Source organism: Dromaius novaehollandiae, chromosome 6 (genome assembly GCF_036370855.1).
Source record: "Dromaius novaehollandiae isolate bDroNov1 chromosome 6, bDroNov1.hap1, whole genome shotgun sequence".
NCBI classification, from domain to species: Eukaryota; Metazoa; Chordata; class Aves; order Casuariiformes; family Dromaiidae; genus Dromaius; species Dromaius novaehollandiae.
This window is the reverse complement of record NC_088103.1, coordinates 46,515,187-46,534,102: the sequence shown is the minus strand read 5'-3', so window position 1 is coordinate 46,534,102 and position 18,916 is coordinate 46,515,187. Positions and strand designations below refer to the sequence as shown.

The 18,916-nt window shown below is 43.6% G+C and overlaps 1 protein-coding gene across 2 annotated transcripts in view; it reads right to left on the bottom strand.

Moving 5' to 3' along the window:
* Positions 1–17,916, bottom strand: part of DOCK1 (dedicator of cytokinesis 1) — a 299,358-nt gene extending 281,442 nt beyond the window's left edge. Inside the window, exon 1 of one of the 2 annotated variants that reach the window (XM_026115844.2) lies at positions 17,713–17,916. In XM_026115844.2, the coding sequence (XP_025971629.2) occupies positions 17,713–17,758 (46 nt within the window). In that variant the 5' untranslated portion in view covers positions 17,759–17,916. The remainder of the gene's footprint in view (positions 1–17,712) is intronic. The other variant, XM_026115845.2, reaches the window with a different exon arrangement.
* Positions 17,917–18,916: the final 1,000 nt, after the last annotated feature.

The following is an 18,916-nucleotide window of genomic DNA, read 5'->3' as shown; positions in this document are numbered from 1 at the left end:
TCAAAGTACTTCAAACACTGAGTACCGAGGGCATAAAGCTGAAACTAATTTCAAGAAGTTATTGACTCTAAAAGCATTAATAATGTGCTATAACGTACGGCTAACAAGAAGCAAGCCAATCAAGAAAATTCAGATCAATTTTCAATATTAACAAGTCCATTAACTGAAACACATTGTATGCAAGAAGTAATCGTGCCACCTCAAGCTCTTAAGACTGGCTTTTGCAGGAAAGCAAGATGCCAGTTCAGAAAAATGGCTATCATCATCTAGAGCCAGATGTCTTGGCATCTGTCTAGTGGTAACAGAATCGCAAAGTCAGTCAGTTCTGATGTTCCCTTGAATTCAGGCAACTTTCACATTCCCCATTAACTTGCAACACAAAGCAGGAATTTGTCCCTCAGCAGCAACAGCTTCACCATGGTGAAGTTGTGCCCGTGGATACTTTTGCTTCCACACACTTCATTACCTCTTTCTTACTGTTTATCTCTTCACAGACTTCATTTTCCAAGAACAAAACTAATGCTAGCTGCCTTACTCCTGCCCTCACCCGCTGCCTGGTAGCAGAGCTGTATTACCCACACGTGCCACCTTCTTCCCTGCTCCCCTCTCAGCTCCTACACTACTGCTCTGACTAGTTCAAGCTGCTTAACAGCCTCGGGCTGCCGCACATCCCGACGCCGTCCGAGTGCTGCATGTCGCCGGTGGACACTGAGGAGCAGGAACTGGGCTCTTGCTGCGCTGGACCGATCAGCAACATCCTCAAAGAGGACAAGGACAGCGCTTTAGCACGCACCAATCTGACCTCGCCTCGGTACAGCCAAGGGAAGGACGCCCACGCTTTTAAAAACTGAGATCTGAAGCTGCCTCTACCTGAAATCTTGGCAAAATCTTCAGTATTGCTATGCATAAAACGCATCCAGGTTTGCGCTGGAGAAGGCAGGAAAAGAGTTAAACACTGACAAGGGGGAGGAACTAGTGCAGCTTAAGGACAATACTGGCATAGCATCAAGTGCGTATAAACTGGTCAGGAGTAAAGGTTAGGCCATATAATTAGACCGAGCTTCCACAAAAGACTAAGTAACTAAGCTGGCACTGCTACAGCTCCCCACCCATTCCTCCGGAGCTGCCTCTGGCTGCACACTACCGTCCCTTCCCTCGCACCGCACCGGTCCTCATCTGACCCCTCAGGGCCTGCGGCAAGGGCTTCGGCCTGCTCAGACACCGGTTGCTCTTCCTGCAGGGCATCTTCCCTCCTTAGGTAACGCGCAGAGCCATCGGAGAAACGGTAGCGACAGGACGGAGAAGGCAGCGACGCCTGGCCAGGCAAGGCAGGGTCACAGCAACTTAAACGGACTTTAACGACAGCCTTGGAGGATCCCAATTAGAGCGGTGCATCCCAAAATTATCCTTCCAATCACAGGGGCAGGTACAACGATCCCCAGACGTACCAAACTCGATCCTAAAGCCAGTTTAGGAAAGGGACAATTAGAGTCATGCCTGCAACGCAGGCAAACCACTAAAGTCCTTCCCAGTCCCACGCTCTGGGCTAAAATGGCACAGGCGCTACTACTGTAAAAGCCTGCCCAAACACAAGCTTCAATTTGGTGTTCAAGTGGGGTATATAACGTGCCAAACTGTTCAAAGCAGTAGTTTTTAGACCAGTCGGGTGAAAGATCGGTAACGGATCATGAACACAGCAAGTCCCTCCACACTTAGCTGCTCATGGGATGAAGCAGGAGTTTCACGGGTCTAATATTTATGAAAAAAACATTTTTCAGCCTTCTGCTGCTGCACAAAACCGAGAACCAATGAAGCCCAGCTACATCTGCATGAAGATTTTGGCCAACAAAAAAACAACCAAAAACACCGCTCATTTTCGCTCCTTCTGAAGACAGGGAACGCCCAAAGCATCAGTCATGTTTTTTCAAGCTTTTCCCTTGCCATTGCAGCAGGTCTTTATTGCACCCAACATAATTTTGCAGAGAGGCTGTCTTTCACTAAGCATTTCTACAGCAGTGCAGCAGCAAGCTTAATGTCACAGCTATATTTTAATAGTCATTTCAATGGACTATAAAAATCAAGTTCAACACAATAAAACAGCCATCACGCTACTGCAGAAGTTGTTAGCAAAAAATGGCCCCTGCAAGACACCATTCACTACAACACAGAGCTGATGATGCAAAGCAAATAGCCTAAAGCAAGAGGAAAATGGGACGATGGAAAGAAGTTTCCGATTCCTACTCTTCTTCCTTCTCATGATTTCTACAAGGGTGGGGGGAAGAACTACAGAAGTTGCTTTTCCGGGAAAGCTTACGGAGTGCAGAAGAAAGGAAATGGTGTTTTAAGCTTTTTTACACATCAGACCTTATTCTATTAATTTTTACTTGCTATCACCTTGTGTCCCGGTCCTTCAAGCTGTCTCCAACAACAAGAACTACAGAAGAAGGATCCACAGTCAAATAATCCCTGAAGAACTTGTTCTGGTTTCTTAAAAATAATAGTCAGAGGGAAGAACTACCTGCTAGGAGCTGTAGTTTGATCCACCAACACTTTGGCTTTTCCACAACAGCTAGGCTATTATAGAAATAGGAACTATGTAATATTATTCTGAAGTTGCTTCTTATACAGGAATTAATGCAAAAATTTAGCTATAGAAGCTAGTAAAAAAACACTGCATGCATCAAAAGATAAGGGCAGCATTTTGCAAAAACAGGGAAAAATTGTTTTTCCTCCAAACCCATAAGAAATCACATGACTCCTGCAGCTTTCAGAATAGCAACAGAATTGGCTTGGCAGCAAACCTCAACAAAGAGTTACTGTTCGCTGCACTCGAAGCTTCGGAGATGCAGTGTCTCATAATCAATCCCTTTCACTAGCAACGTGGTTTCCTTCTCGCATTGTTTTACAGGGAATTCTGCACATCCTCAGGAATTAACCGCTAACCATCTAAGGAGGCTCCTTCTCACCCGCGGTAATTTGCACCTTCATTGTGGAAAGAAGGGAAGAGAAAACGTAATCGATAGAGGATTACTGCTCTTTAAAAACGCGGTAACGCATATTACCCTCTCCATAAACCAAATATGGAAACTGCCTGGAAGTAGAGTGACAGTTCAAAGGTCAAAAGTCAAAATCCACACACTTTAGTTCAACAGTAACCTAAATTTATAGTTGCAACACTTAACTGGTAATTTAACACAAGTTAATGGGATTGTTCCAAAACCTTCTCTCCCGTAATTTACGTTGATTTAACTCAATCTGTCACGCAGCACAAATTAGCATGAGAAAGGCAAACACCAAAGCCTTCAAATGCCATTCTTTGAGCCTTACAGGACCGACAAATACCATTCTCCACCGTCAGGAAACACCTTAGTACATTTAAAGGTTTCAGAGGCTCTCATCATAAATGCTATCCTGCTTCCTTCCACTCTCAAAACTACCCCTGTTAATTCAGAATAGCTCAAGGCTATAAAGCCTTACTTGTTAAACGTAACAACCTGAACAAAGTATTTAAAAACACTGTTGATAGTCAGGTATATTAGTGTCACTAGAGCGTTTAAACTGCCACCAACCCAGCAGTAATTTCCTAACTATCACACCTCCACTTAACAAAACAGGAAAGCCTAGGTTATTCTTGAACTTACTGTCTTCAGGCTAGTGAACACTTATGCTGGCATCGAGTCCTAGAAGACACCCATTAGAAGAAGACAGACAGAGTCCTAAAAGACACCCATTAGAAGAAGAGAGACACAGAAGAGAGGATAAGCTGGAAGAGGACCCTGACTGCAAAGCCCATAACAAGTGTTTCCACCTCCAGCTCCCTCGGGGAAGGTTTCTGCTGCGGGGTGGCGAGGGCAGACACCGGGGCTTTGCAGGCATCCACGCGCCTACGCGCACGCAGCAGCATCTCCAAAGCCACCTCCTCAGCTCACGCGCATGGGGAAGCAGCAGTTCCCACCTCCATAAACATCACCTCCCTGCCACTTTAACCCATATGCTCTGCATGAGGCTCCCATCCTCCAGCAACAACCGGCAAGCACTTTGTGTGAAGCTGCGTAGCTATAACTTTAAAGATGTTTAAAGCTGATTTAAATACCTGCTCAGCACTATACAGATGCTCATTTTCAGTCTAAGAGAAATTAATTTCTGCTTAAATAACCTAAACCTACACACACTCAGCTCAAGCAAACAAAATAAGCTACTCCTTCAAGCCACTGAAGCACAGGTTTTGCACCAATTACACTTCAAGTCATAGTTTAAACTAGTGCCACCATACCTACAAACCTTTGTCTTTACTCACTTCTCCACACTCTGACTCGGTTTAGGACAGGATAGTACAGGGGGCAGGAGAAGCAAGGAAGGCTCCAAGATTGATCTAAAGCAGGAGTGCAACAAACACAAGTGGTCACCGTTACTCTAACCAGTCACTTCAAAAGAAACCGTCTTAAATACTCTTTCATTCAACCTTTGCACGGTGGCTCCCGTCCTTTCCAGTCATTTAACTGTGTTTGTGTACAGCGGGGTACTCGTCATGCAGGGCTGTAAGTCAGCTCGCTGCCAGGGCTTCCTGCTCCGGGACAAAAATAAAGGGCTCCTCCAGACCCCATCCTGGTCTTTGAAGCGTTCTTACCACCTGCTAATTTCAACGATTACCACATCAGATGCCTGATGTTGAGTTATAAGGACAGATCTTTTTACTGTGCCATGAAAATATGGCTGAATTTTAAGGAATCAAGCACCGAAACTTAATTTCAAGCTGCAAAATCAAGTCACAGAGGATAAAATTAATCTACAGAACAACTGACTAGGGATGATAAAGTCACCGGGGCAGGAAATCTGCAAGTAACATTATTTTCTTATCTCTTAAAACATGATACACACCTGACCTCTTTTCTTAGTATGCTCTGTCCCCAGCATTATTCCAACTATTTGCTTGAAAAAAGTGAAGCTTTAGCACACAACGTACACTCTTCTATTGGCTACTACTCTGCTATGCTAGCCAACATACATATACATACACACACATATATATATATATATAAAAAATATCCAGCTCTCCATCAGAGGATTAGATGGATAGTTTCTAGTATTGCTACAATGTAAAAGGTGACTTACAGATAACCATTTTCCACCTACTTTGATTTCCAAAGCAATGCAAAGGTACTAAACATGCACCAAGGTGTGTATTTGCCAAGCTTCCACTGTCAACACAAGTTCACACTAAATGGGACTACAAATCTCTCTCTCTTTCACAACCCCTTTCTCATTAACATACTCTTTAACAAAAAAATGAGGAAAACTACTCTTATAATCCAATGAATCACTGGTTATTAGGCTAATTCCAGTTTCTGATTCAACCCATTCATCAGTTTTGGGACTTCTACCTCAGCACAAGACTACTAGAAAACTAACCCTCTCGAGAGCAAGCACATTACACACTCAATTCGGTTCCCCATAGCCAGAAAAGCAGCTTATTTTTAATATGTAAATCAACAAGCATTTGCACCGGCTAAGCTTGGTGGAAGTGTCCTACCAAACACCTGGATCATTCTATCATTTAAACTTGGAGCTAAACTTTGAAAAGCTAAAAGCTATTAAATCAAGTACTTCAGAAAGAAAAATGAAAGACTGAAGAGACAAAGTCTGAAAGACTCAAACCGCTTCATAGCTCACATGCTGTGGACAGGAGGGTTGTTGAAGGAAGAGAGTATTTGAACCATTTTAGCGTAGGAATCCAACTTATTCATCTCAATTAGGAGCCCTAAGTGTTCTGAAGAAAGAAAGAAAAAGAAAAACCTGCACACACACAATAAAAACACATGCATTATACCCAAAAGTAGTTTCTGGTCTATTAACGTTTTAAGTAAGACAGCGTTGCTGCATCTAAAGACGGTAACAGAAATGCCCACGACGTGCAGGCACAGTAAGAAAGGAAATGCAGTTGTGGCACCCAAGGTTTCACAAGCGTTCACCTACATTTTGCTTTTTAGAAAGTCATTTATGAACACTACCAGTATCTTATCAGCGCTTGAGCTGATATTCCATTATTCCATTGCCCCTCTGAAAAAATTTCTGTATTTACCTAAGAGTATGAAAATATATGATAGAAGCATCTAGCGACTGTTATACAAACATAATACCTGAACGTCTAATCTTAAAGAATTTATCTGGCAAGAACAGCTCCCGGATCGGCATACCGTGTTACAGACAGCATCAGGCCTACGCTGTAAGGGCTTACGCCTTTCTCCCAGCACTTTAGATGTCCACTAAAGTTTCTTCTAGCATCCAGGCAAGCGGTCGCGTACACGCGTGCCGAGAGTCAAATCGCTGCACGGCGTCCAAACTGCACATTCCACACTGGATCAAATAAGGCACCAATCTGACCAGTTTAAATCACTGGCACAAAGTTATCACAGTCCAGTAAATAAACAGAGGCCTCTTTTACAGCAAAAGTGATTGATAAAGCCTTTTAATAAATCATTTCAAGAATGAATTTGTCTAGAAACTCAAAGCCAAACACAAGCTGCATCCACAGAAGACTTCTAAAAATGTAAACAGTATCATAACTGAGTAAAGTCTCTTAAGTCTCTTCTAAAATATGCTTATCTGGTTATACCCAGCTAAGCACTCTCCCTGTTAGCGACAGTATACACTGTTGAACAGAGGCAGCATACACTGACTAAATGTATAAACTTTTTAACCAGCATTTCCCAGATGATTATAGAAAAGTATCGATTTAACTAAGGATGTGCTATAATTGCATCAAGACTCGCATGTGTGTTACCTGCATCTACACCACAGTCCTGCAGTTCCCAAGAAAAGAGGTCTCACTGGATCAGACCACAGGAATTCCAAAATTCAGTGCCTGGCAATCAGCATTTTAGAGGAACACTAATAACTTCTGGCAGACCAAAATAGCCAGCACAGGAAAAAAGCCCAGGTCCGTCAGCAACTTTGTCCTTGAGCTGTTTAAGACTGTAATGCTTAGGATTAAAACAATCCAATCTAATCTAACTGCAGATGTTCCCATTACCCATATAAATGTTTAATCCTTCCTGAATCCTCTTAAGACTCTTTGTTACAATGAAACACACAAGAACAAGACTGACAAAGATAAACAAAATGTCATATATTAAATACCGAAAGAGTATTTGGCACTCTGTCAAGGTTTGGGGTTTGCCGGTTTTCCCCCTTTGACTCACAGACTGCCTAAGAAATCTCTCTGCCACAATAATGTCACCTCCAGCCACACAACTTGCAAGCAAGAATGATTCCCCTTAGAATATCCTAGTAACTGCAAATTTGGGGAAAGGCATCTTCATCTTCTGCTTCACATGTCAATAACAACTCGTTTTAAAAAAGGGTTAATGCTGGCTGCTGTCCTTGTGGGCAGAGGTCCAGCCTTCTGCAAAACTGCGAGTTGCTCTTATGCTTGCTGCTGTTCGTTTCCCAGCAAGGGGAAACATGAGAAAAAGGTCTTTTTCTCTTCGCCTGACAATTAACCGGCAGCATCAGAAAAAGCAAAAAGAAGTGCACAAAAGACTTAAGCAAGGTCACACGCAGGTGAAAGACAGACAACAGCTAGAGGCATCTCGCTGACAAGCTGTCAAGGGACAGAGGCCAAGTTAGATCCTGCCACACCAAAGACATACCTGCTAGAGAAAACCTCCTACTTGGCACAGAAGCACAGATATCTCCAAAACTAAACTAAACCCACACACCACTTACGCTTCAATTGGCTTATGAAAAACACTATCAGTAAAACTATTGTTTTAGTTGCACCACTTAGCCTTAGCCTGGAAATTTCAGACACGATTCCACAGAAGCAAAACAAGCATCTCAGAGCAGGGAGAAGAGTATCTCAAGTCTATTCCACCGATCTTCGTGGTCAAAGCAGCATCAGAAATGCTACAAACTGATGGACACAACACAAGTCACAAGAAGGAAATTAAAAAGCAGAAGACACAGCACGTGGAATCTAGCAGAACGGTGCAAGGTCAACGAGGGTTTGTATTTCGTGCACGTGTATTCCGCTAGTGCTGTGATCATATACTGAGGAGTGCAAACGGGCGTACGGTTGGTCACTGGAGGAAAAGAGGACGGCGGCTCCAATACATTTTCTGCTTTCCCCCAGTTAAAACTCTCCAAAGACAAACACTATTTCCGTTGAACACAAAGGGTGAAATATGGTAGCTAGGTGAGTGGCAAGGAAGGAATTTAAGGATGAAAAGAGCTAAGACAAGAGGTGACACAGTGCCTGCAAAAAACTGTATTTGTGTACAAGAAAAACAAAATGTGAGAGTAAAGACAAAAGCCAGACAATCATTAGCAAAAGCAGATGACATAAGCAGATGACATAATTACACAAGAAAGCTTCTCATTTCCTGATTTTTTCTTTTGTGTGCTTTTTTAGGCAATTCTGTATCACAGCCACGTTCTGCCAACAATGCAACGCACTGCTAGATACGGAGCCCAGCAAAGCCACCGGGCCACCCGGCTCCAGAGGCTGGGCACCAGATAACATCACTGCTTCTTCACATTACACAGAGCACACAACAGACTGGAATATAAGTACTGGTCTCTAGATATTTGAATTAGAAATGAGTCACAGACTGTCTGACACAGAGCAGCAGCAAAAATGGTAACATGCTCCCATGTGACCCTAAGCCAGTAGAGGAAAGAAAACAAAAAATAAAAGAACTCCACTCCTTAACACCATGATGTTAGTTTTTATTTATACGCTCATATTTTAGGAGAGGAACCTAACATTTAGTCAAGAGAAAACATTTAAAGGCTCACACACATCCTTACCTGTAACTTTCCTGACTTGAATAACATGCTTAACCTTATTCCTACTTAGTCATTAAAATTCTTATGCAACTTCTCCTTTATAAGAAAGTATATCAGACATTCCAAATAATTACCTTGATAAAGTGCAGTCCTTTATTAGTCATGATTTGTCCACTGGAGTCACATGCACAGCAGATTTTTGAAAGCAAGCATCCTTTTAACTGTTCAGCATCTGTGTTTCGAGTCCTGAAAACTCAAGCATCATCAGCAACTTTCATCTGGCTCAGTACTCGGATATTTCCCGTTTCAAGGTCCACCACAGGAATACTTTCGGCATTACCAGTTGCTTTCATTTCACCTCATTTCTGATATCCACCCACAGACAGTTGTACATACCTACTGCACTGGAGCAGAGACTACTTAATTGCTAAGAAAACCACCCAAGTAAATCCCCAAACCCATTCCCTCCTGCCAACACCTTTTCCCGCAGACCAGCTGGGACGATCCTCTGACTAGGTAAAAGGCTACCGCAGCTGGGAGCGGGCATGCTGGCAGACAGAGAGCATCTCAGCATGGATGATCCTCCTATCCCTGCTCCCTTCCGCTTATGCCCTTTAGGGATTTTTTTTTTTTTGTTATTCAGGGATCTCAAACACACACCACCCCCACCAGCCATCCTGGTTCCCCCCACATATTCAAGCTTTCCCCACCCCCATTTTCCATACATGTAGTAATTTCCACCACAGGAGTACAGGTCAAGGCCCTACAGCTTGCAGATCTGGGTACTAACCCGGTGCCATTAGCTACTTGCTTGGCACCAGCTACCTCCTCCCGGGACCCATGTGTTCCCAGGGGTACTTGCTACTCAACTATGCTCCCTAAACGTATTTTAATCACACTCAACTTCAAAGCCAGTGATGTCAGTATTTCTGTGCTTTGTTCTGAGCAAAAGAAGATGCCTGCAGAGTGAACACAGACTACCTAAGGCCAGACTTTCAAGAGGTATTTAGATGCTTTGAGAGGCTCTCAGGTACTTCACGCTGCACCAGGCCTTGGCATTTCACGGTTCGTGTGCTCTCACAAGTCCCAAGAGCCTACCTGGACTTTCAGATGTCACCTTTCAAAGCCATTCAGGAGCTTCGTCTCCACAAACCTCTGCAGGTAATCAATTAGGAATTCACCATTTCCACCGTTAGATCCCCACACAAAAAGCACTCTTCAGTTCCACCGGTGACACTCTTGGCATGTAAAATTTCTCAAGTACTGCTACCTCATTGCAGCACGCTTCTGAAACCGCCACACACGGCTTAACTCGAGATCCACTCGAGCAGGTTTTCAAACTCGGTAGTAATTTGCATAGTAAAAAAGTTAAAGTGACAGAGAGAAGCACTGAAGCTACTACACCAGCAAAGGGGAATACAACAGAGCACCACGAGAAGTTCAGTGTCTACCAGCACACACGGTGACCACGTAGGTTTTTACTCCGATCAGTGTCCATACCTCACACAGCAAGTACTATATGGGCGACTTGTTCGTCTTTTCGGCTTGGTAAGGGAGAAACCTTTGGCTACACTAACACCCTCTGAAAAGAGTTAACCACCACAAACCCCTGAAAACACGCTTTCTAAAGTGTTTGTGCTAAATAATCAGTACGCTAAATAAAAAACACCAGTACTAAGAAATACTATACCATCCCCAAAATCCCCAAATTCAAATATCATGCCCATAGTTACTCCCCTTATTCATCTGTTTTGTTATGTATATGGATACATGATTACACATAATAGTTCTCAACATAATTACTTCAGTTTGGTTAAAGCTATATGGAGTGGAAATACATTAACGGATATTCCATAGTGTGCTGATAAAACTGAAATTCAGTGCTGCTGCTTGTATTATAGAAGTCTTTACACCAGAAACCAGATTTAATGCACAAATTACATAACCACGGGAAGATAAGTCAAATTATACTATAAAAGTTTTCCATAACTACAGCTTAAAATGTAGATAAAGATTCAAAATTACTTTTTTAAAACTTTTTTATTATTATTTAGATAGGGAAAGACTTCAGTTTTCCTCCAAGCTAGAGGAGAAAAATATTTCAACAATTCATTAAGGATTTCATTAAAATACTATTCAAATAACTATTGCTATAATAGCCCTGGTATCTACCACAGATCAGAAAACAGAGTTAAAAATGCTTACAAGATCATGTGCTTTTATTTACGCTATCAGTATTCCATCTTCCCATCAAGGAAGAGAAAGACCTGTACAGAAGAGAAGACCATGTATTTCACAGAGACTGCTGCTAGCTGCCGGTGAACCTTTTGTAGAAGTTTCAGACTTGCAGCAGGCACAAGGTAATAAATAAAACTGACACATCCTTAACAGAGTAAACTTTAAAACTGGCTTGGCCCTATTTCCTCACTTGAGCTTCAATTCATTGACATATATCACCTTTCAGCTATTTAAAGTTAACACGATTATAGGTACTTAACAAAATATATTGGACTCCACTCCTAAAGGAGTGCTAAATATCTGTATTAAGAAAAGCATATCCTGCATGTGGTCCACAGCCAACATTGGGCAAACTCCAGAAATGCATGTATTTCTGAAAACAATTACTGCAACGCTTCTGCCTGTGGCCGCAAGCTGAACAAGTTTCCTGAAGAGAACATGTTGTTTTGACTTTAAATTGCATTTGGCTGAATTCCCCCCCTTCTCCTGAAAGTTTTCCCTGTGCACCAAAGAAGATGCATTCACTACACACCGATAAATACAAAAAGCAGTGCCACATATGGCAAGCAGTCAGTCTAAACCCAGGATTGTAGCAATGCACCTAAATTAAATGTATTTCTGGCAAGACAAGTACACAAACAGAAAAGCTATGAAAAAGCACTAAGGTACTACTTGAAATTAAGCCAGAAATTCAGAAACACTTCTTCCGCACCCCGAATTAAAACTGAACCAAAAACCACCTGAATGAGCATCTTGTCCCACTGTCACTTACATACTTGTGTAAGTGTAAATCCTGGTTATGTGAAAATTCCCCCTCCCTTCTATTTTGCAGGGGCAAGTGTCTTAATTAATAGTGGATAAATTCTTAAACTGATTGAAAACTCGCTCTCTAAATAGGCAGCTGTCTATGGGAATGAAACAGCATCTATCAGAAGCACATGATATGCCCTCTCCAAATAGTTTATAACAGAATAATAGAATAAAGCCACAAGCTATCTTTCAGGATCAAAGCACAACTCTTTTTTTAAGCTTCTGTAAAAATTTTAAAGAACCTTTCCAGCCAGATGTGCATTAAACTCATCTGAAAGAAGGTCTGGCTAGTTTACCGCCTCTATAAAGTCACATTGCTTGTTAACTGTTCCCACTGCGAACCCTAAAGATTTTTCACAGGTGATTATAAAGCACAGGAATGGTTTGCAATAAAGACACTTGGGTAAAGAGCATGTCTGTCATAAGACGGCCATTCCATTAAACTGAAGTAGATATTAATACTTCTCACATTTCTAAGTATTTACACATTAGGGCCCAAGAGCCAAAATGTCCCAATTAAAAATAAATACAGCATTTACACCTACAGCACACAGGAAATATATATGCACTGTTTAATAAATACATTTTATAACAAGCTATTAGAGAAAAATCAATGAGAAATAGTACTTCTGGTAAATCCCTACAAGAACCATTTCTCAGAACGATACTGGTTTTAATCTTGTCTCTGACCTGGAAGGAAATAAACAGAGAAGTGCACACACTCACGTCCACTCATCCGGGGTGTTTATCCCTCTCCAATCCATCGCTTGCAACAAGGGTAGTTCATTGACAGAGAGCAGTACGGGCTGCCTAGTAACTGAGCATAACCAAGCACGTACCCACAGTCAAATTAAGGTCACTCATTTAGGGACAGGTATACTTCATTTACCAGGGTCTTGCATATCCTTCACATGTTGCCAGTAAAGGTGAGGCACTGGAACGCATCCCTTTAGCGAGAAGGGCATTAAAAGGCATTTTAAGATAGCACAAAAGAAAACTACAATCAGGGCATACTGCTTCTAGGACTAGCGATTTGCATGCGTTTTCCTCAAAAAAAAGAAATTCTTGTTAAAATACGTGAGCAAAAACGCTAGTATCTGTTATTACCTACGACACAATGGCAAATAATGCAGCAATAGGATCCGAGTACAGAAGCAGTTCTTGCAGATCTTCTCAAAAATCTGTCCTGACATTTATTACCATGACACAACTTAAATACTACAGACATCCTATTGTAAGAAAAAAAAATAGTCTCCATAACTGAATGATATCCTGAGCATTAAGTAACTCCAAAAGAAGCCAGACTTCCTAATGATTTAATACTATTTCCACAACAAGAAGTTTAACTTCATAGATACAGATGGATAGATATGTGTATATTTAAACCAAGGATAGCATGTAGTTGGATTTTTAAATTTTTAGCAGTGAAAGAGCATCTAAAGTACGTATCCCTTTTCCAGGAGAATCTCAAGTACACAGAAATTTTGAATCACTTCTTTAGCACAGTACATATGTTATTAGTAAGAATACGTGGTATAACACACTGAAAAGCACACATGCTAATTAAGCATATTCTTAATTCACACAAGGTGCTACTACCTTACAGAAAGACATCAGCATAGTAAGACACCAACCTTGAATAAATGAAATCCTACAGTCTTGTACTACAACATTAAACACTACATACGCATTTTCACTCCTCTGGTTTTGGACATGTCATGGCTTAGGCCAACCATAACTAGTAGCATAAAGTCAACTATCAGTTCCTCCCATCAAAGAACTAAAAACCTCTCACAAAACAGCATCACTAAGACATACCTTTCTTCCACTTCCCAAAAACCCTTTCTTCTCTATTTTAAAAATATGCAAACACAAGATCATCAACTCTGATGCTAAACTCGTAAGAGACTCTCCACGTGCCACCAGTCACAGCATCTGCGTGATACTTGCAAACTCCAGACACAGCATCTGCGGACTGTAAATACTGGATTCTGTCAAAACTTTCAGCGACAGCGCTGCTGTCGAGCTCCTACCCCCATTTCAGAGGGCTGCTGCAAGGGCACAACTCTGGTTGCAGACCTTGCGTATCCCCACCTCAGGGAGCTCCCTTAGCCCACCAGCTCCCGACCGCCCTCCCCGAGCACCCTGTGTACCCAGGGGAAAGCGTGAGAGCACCTCGATGTGCCGTAACACGAGTGCAACAGTTAAAATAACATCTGTGACCATGTATGTATAAGAACACTAGTGTCTATGGCATACCTAAATAATAAGCAGCATAAGGAAGCACTTATCTGGACATCATGTGCTGTCCTGAAGTAATAATCACTGACTTACCAACAAAAAAGAAAAAAAAAAAAAAAAAAAAAAAAAAACGCACACACACACAGTGGTGGTTTAATTACTCCACACCTGCACAGACTTTTCAACAAAAAGGCATTTTAAATACCACATTTGAAGTAACCACAGTAGCACCATTTCTACCTCCTACTCCAGTTCTAAGTCCAAGGGAACTTTGGAAGTTACTAAATTCACTTTCTCTTATTCCACCCCAGAAGTGCCAGTTAGGCTCACAGACCTCCTGTTGGAGCTCATTATATTTCAACTCCGTTTGGGCGAACACCAAAATTACAATATCCACATCAAAGCGAGCGCATGAAATGAAAGACTGTGCAGCCATATGCCACAGCCACTTGGGACACCACCAAGGGTGCACCGTAGACGTGAGGAACTCCTAGGACTTTCTGAAAGCCTCTAATGTCACTGTTCAGAAAGCCATACACTCGTTTGGCCACCTCCATCCAAAGACTGTCGCATCCCAACAACATTACATGCCTTTTCAAATAACTTGGAAAGAAACATGGAACACACAACTAAACTCACAGATGAAGGAGAAGGATAAGAAACACTGGGAGAGGAGAAAAGCTACTTCAGTTAAGCTGATCATTTTTCCAGTTTAGATGGTTCTCCTTATGTTAATAAAAGAATTATTTTATCCTGTCACATCCACACCCATTCCCCATCCAGCCTCCCCCCACGCCGAGCGCTGAATTTGTGCAGGAAGCGAGGCTGAGTCACACTTACAACTGCGCTCTGAGATAATGTTTACACGTTTCAGTACAGTGCTTCCCATCTCAAGACAATAAGGTTAGTTTGTAGATGTACGGGACACTCAGCATCATTCATAAATCCCACATTATAGGATGAAGTTGGTTAAGCAGAAAGAGCATTTCTAGAAATATTTGTATCCTAATGCAGTTTCAGTATAGGTAACTCCATCATTTATTCCAAGTATATCACAGACAGCAAGTCTTTGGAACTTGAGATGCTACCAACACTAGTCATGCACACAACAAACAAGCCAAAAAAAGAGGCAAAAAAACCACATTTATATGTACATATGCACACACACCCACATTTCTGAGCTCCCACATCAGCAGCATAAATAATAAAACCCACAACCAAAAACCACCCTCCTGTTGATTATTTCTGCTTTACACAACACGTACACATATATCACTAAGACTGCAGTCCAATTAACAACCCTACTTCAGAAATGCAGACGTTCCCCTCTCACTGTCAGACAATGTTGTTCCACTGCCCGTTATATAACCAGACTTCTCCAGGACTGGTCACTGCAACTACTTTGGAAGAAATACTCTTTTATTAGGGTGTTCACCCTAATTATGTCTTCTCCATTTCTGTTTTGTGACTGCGTAACTGCTGTATCAATTCCGCCCCAACTCGGAAGTTTTCGCACCTAGCACAAAAATGAAATGCCAGAACTCTTGCAATGCACAGGAGCGCCCTTGTTTACTACTACAAAAAAGAGGCGTAAAACACATGCAATCAAGTGGAATATTAGTCTTCCCTAGAAGGAAATTCAGTGACGCAGAAAACAGGACATCCACTCCAAAAATCTGCACTTCACAAGACAGTGAAGGCAAATGCAATAGCTATGTTTCATTGTCTCTAAATCTGGTTTTCCCTCATAGCAACGCTACGCCTACTTTTGACTCTCACACCCCTGCAGTTCATCAGGGAACATAACTAAGTTCATCCCTAACGTAACTAAGGATCATCACTCACAGCTAACTTGGAAGGGAAAAAAAAGAAACTATTATAGAAAAAAACCCAAAAAACTACTGTAAGAAACCATGACAAACTTCTCTAAGAGCTGTGGACAAAGAAAAGAATTACACAGACTGACCATCTCTCTGAGCCCTTTCAAAACTTAAACTATGAGAAGGCATCCAATGCGAAAATAATCTGGTGCTTTGTAGAACTGCAAAACAAGATTTTCTGTTTCTTTAAGTATAGGTCTCTTACTACATGTCATTTTCCACACTGCATATCCAAATATACTTAAAGTAGATTTTAGAATATACTAACCACCCCATACACTTATTCCCTCGCCCCTTCAAAAGCAATCCTAAGACATGACTTAGATTCTTGGAAAGCCAGGTCTTGCAAATCTGCTCAATCACAGTAAAAAAAGTACAGAGCATCTGCACTTGAGAGTAGCTAGGTTTATAACACTAGTGTACACTACATTACAACATTCCTTACATCATTCCAACATTTCAAAAATATCCTATCATACAATATAAAACAGGTATTTGCAATACTTAATGAGACACTGCCAGCTGTAGCATTTCTGCTTCCTTACATTTTTACTGAATCCTTAACATGGGAATTACTCAGAGTTCCCAGAAAAGCTAACTGGGTAGCTACGATCTGCTAGTAAACCCAGTGTAAACACAGGAATGACATTTTAGAAGTCACGCTCTGGCTTTCTAGGGACATACAAACTGAATTTAAAATTCGTTCCTAAAAATTCAGTTGGGCTCTACCCAGACCCAGAAATTCCCTTTCCCCTATTTAAGTTGTATATACAAGGCTGAGCTATGAGTAAAACTAAAACTGTCAGAAGTAAAACAGTTCTTCACACTTAACAGACTCCAAGAACTGGGGAAAAAAGTTAAATTTCAGATTTGCAAAGAGAACAGTCAAATGTATTACTTCCTTCCCTGTTACAAGCATCCTCACTCCCGCCAGTGAAGTTCTCTTCTCGTCAACCCCTAGTAATTGCTTTTGTTAAAAGCACGGCATCCTCAATAGGAAAATGGGCCTTCTGGGCAGAGCACTGCCCGAAACATGGAAGTTTGGTTTTGTCTAATTAAAACTGAGACTTTTTGACCAGCGGCAGAGAACAATCCCCCTCTGTTCCAGCGGGACGGAAGAGGCAGCGTACGAAATGGATTCTCGGGCAGCAGCGCACAGGGAAACCCCCCGCCGGCCCTAAGCCCCCATTCCCTGCCGAATACAGGGCCTTTCCCCCCGCACCTTCACTCCTTCCTTCTCTTAATGTGGGGTATTAAGTTAGCCAGCGTTTAACGCTGCCGAGATGCTCCCCCGAGCAGGGTGGGCATCACCGCTGGCACGCAGTGCTCAGGACCGTCCCCCCCGGCCTGGGGAGTCCAGCAAAGTTAGTTTCCTACAAGATATTTAAGTGCAATGTTGGAACTGACTCCTACTCTGCTACTAGGGAGATAAAAGAAGAAAAAGTAAGTTTAAGGCCAGTTACGCTCCGCTAAACTGACACCCCGGGGGGAGAAGAAGCGAAGCGGCCAGGCCGTTCGCGCGGACGATTCAAAGCGACCTCCCGGCCGCCGAGCCCCCGGGGCAGCGCCCGGGCCAGACCCCCGGGCCGGGCCGGGCCGAGCCGAGCCGCGGGATCCCCGGCCCCGCGGGACGTCTCCTGCGAGGGCGCGGAAATGCCGGGCGCTGCCGCCCGCCGCCCCCGGCCGAGCGGCCCCCGCGGACCGGGCAGGCGCCCCGCGCGCAACAGGCGGGAGCGCGGCGCGGCGGGGTCCTCACCTACGCCGTACTTCTCCTCCCTTTTGGTGGGCACCCAGCGGGTCATGGCGCCGGGGGGCCGCGGCGGCGGCCGGACCGGGCGGGGATGCGAGAGCCCCGCTCCTTAAGCCGCCATTTTCCAACCGCGGGACGGGAAAAGTTTCTACCGACGGCGGAGTCATGTGGTGCGGGCGGAGCCAGCGGCCTGGCGGCCCGGCCCGGCGCGGCCGCCCCCGGGGGCTGCGGCGAGGGGGAGCGGGGCGGCGGCGGGGGAGCGCTGCCAGGCCGCCCCCGTCCCCTCAGGGCGGCGGCGCAGGTGTGCGGCCTCGCCGGCTTTTGTCCCCGTCCTCTCTCTTGTCGCCCACATAACCGCGCTCTGGCCGGCCGGGCCCGGGGCTGCCCCCAGGGACGCCCGCCTCGTCTGCCCCGGCTCCCGCGGAGGGCGGAGCGGGATGGGGGGGTGTCGTCCCCTGCGGAAAGGCGGCAGTATCGTGGGGGTAGCCCCCGTGCGCCTGGCCTCCTCCCTCGGGTCCCACCTCTGCAGAAAAGCTGCTGCTCCCACCCAACGCCCGCCATCAGCGCCGTGGAAAACCCACCTGCCTGCCTTCCTTCAGCCCCATCTCCAGAGAAACCCAGCAGCCCCAGGAAAACCGTCCCAGTCTACTCCTGGTGCCCGTTCCTTAAAATACAGTTTGTTGTTTCGTTTTTAGCTCTCATTCTCTCTTTATTGCAAGCAAAACTCATAACTTTCCTTGTTAACCTCATCAAGCCTTCCTGTCCCCGCAGACGAACACTTTCCTCTCTGGCCCTCAAGGATTTCTGCCTGTTTTCTTTCCCAGAGATAGCACCATAAACCTAAAGCAAGGTTTCTGTTAATATTTAAAAGCAGCAGGCTGTCTGTGTTTGGGTACTGCCCCTCCTGAGTAAATCGTTCCTTGACGATAATGATTAAAAACTCCTGACTTTGAAACCTGGGTCATCTCTACAGCTGATGAGGGCTGTGGGATAATTTGATTACGAAGGAGTGAACGGGGGAATGATCCTCCTGATCCTCTGCTCCCGATCTCTGTACTCCTGTAAAGCCTGTGACCCAGTACCGGGATGTAAAAATAAAATGAAAATATAAGTTTTGACTTTAATAATGAAAGATCTGTCTAAGCTGTGTAAAAGTCAGTGGAAAGCTGAAAGGATAAAACTTGTGAGAAATAAAGACATACAAAATGTC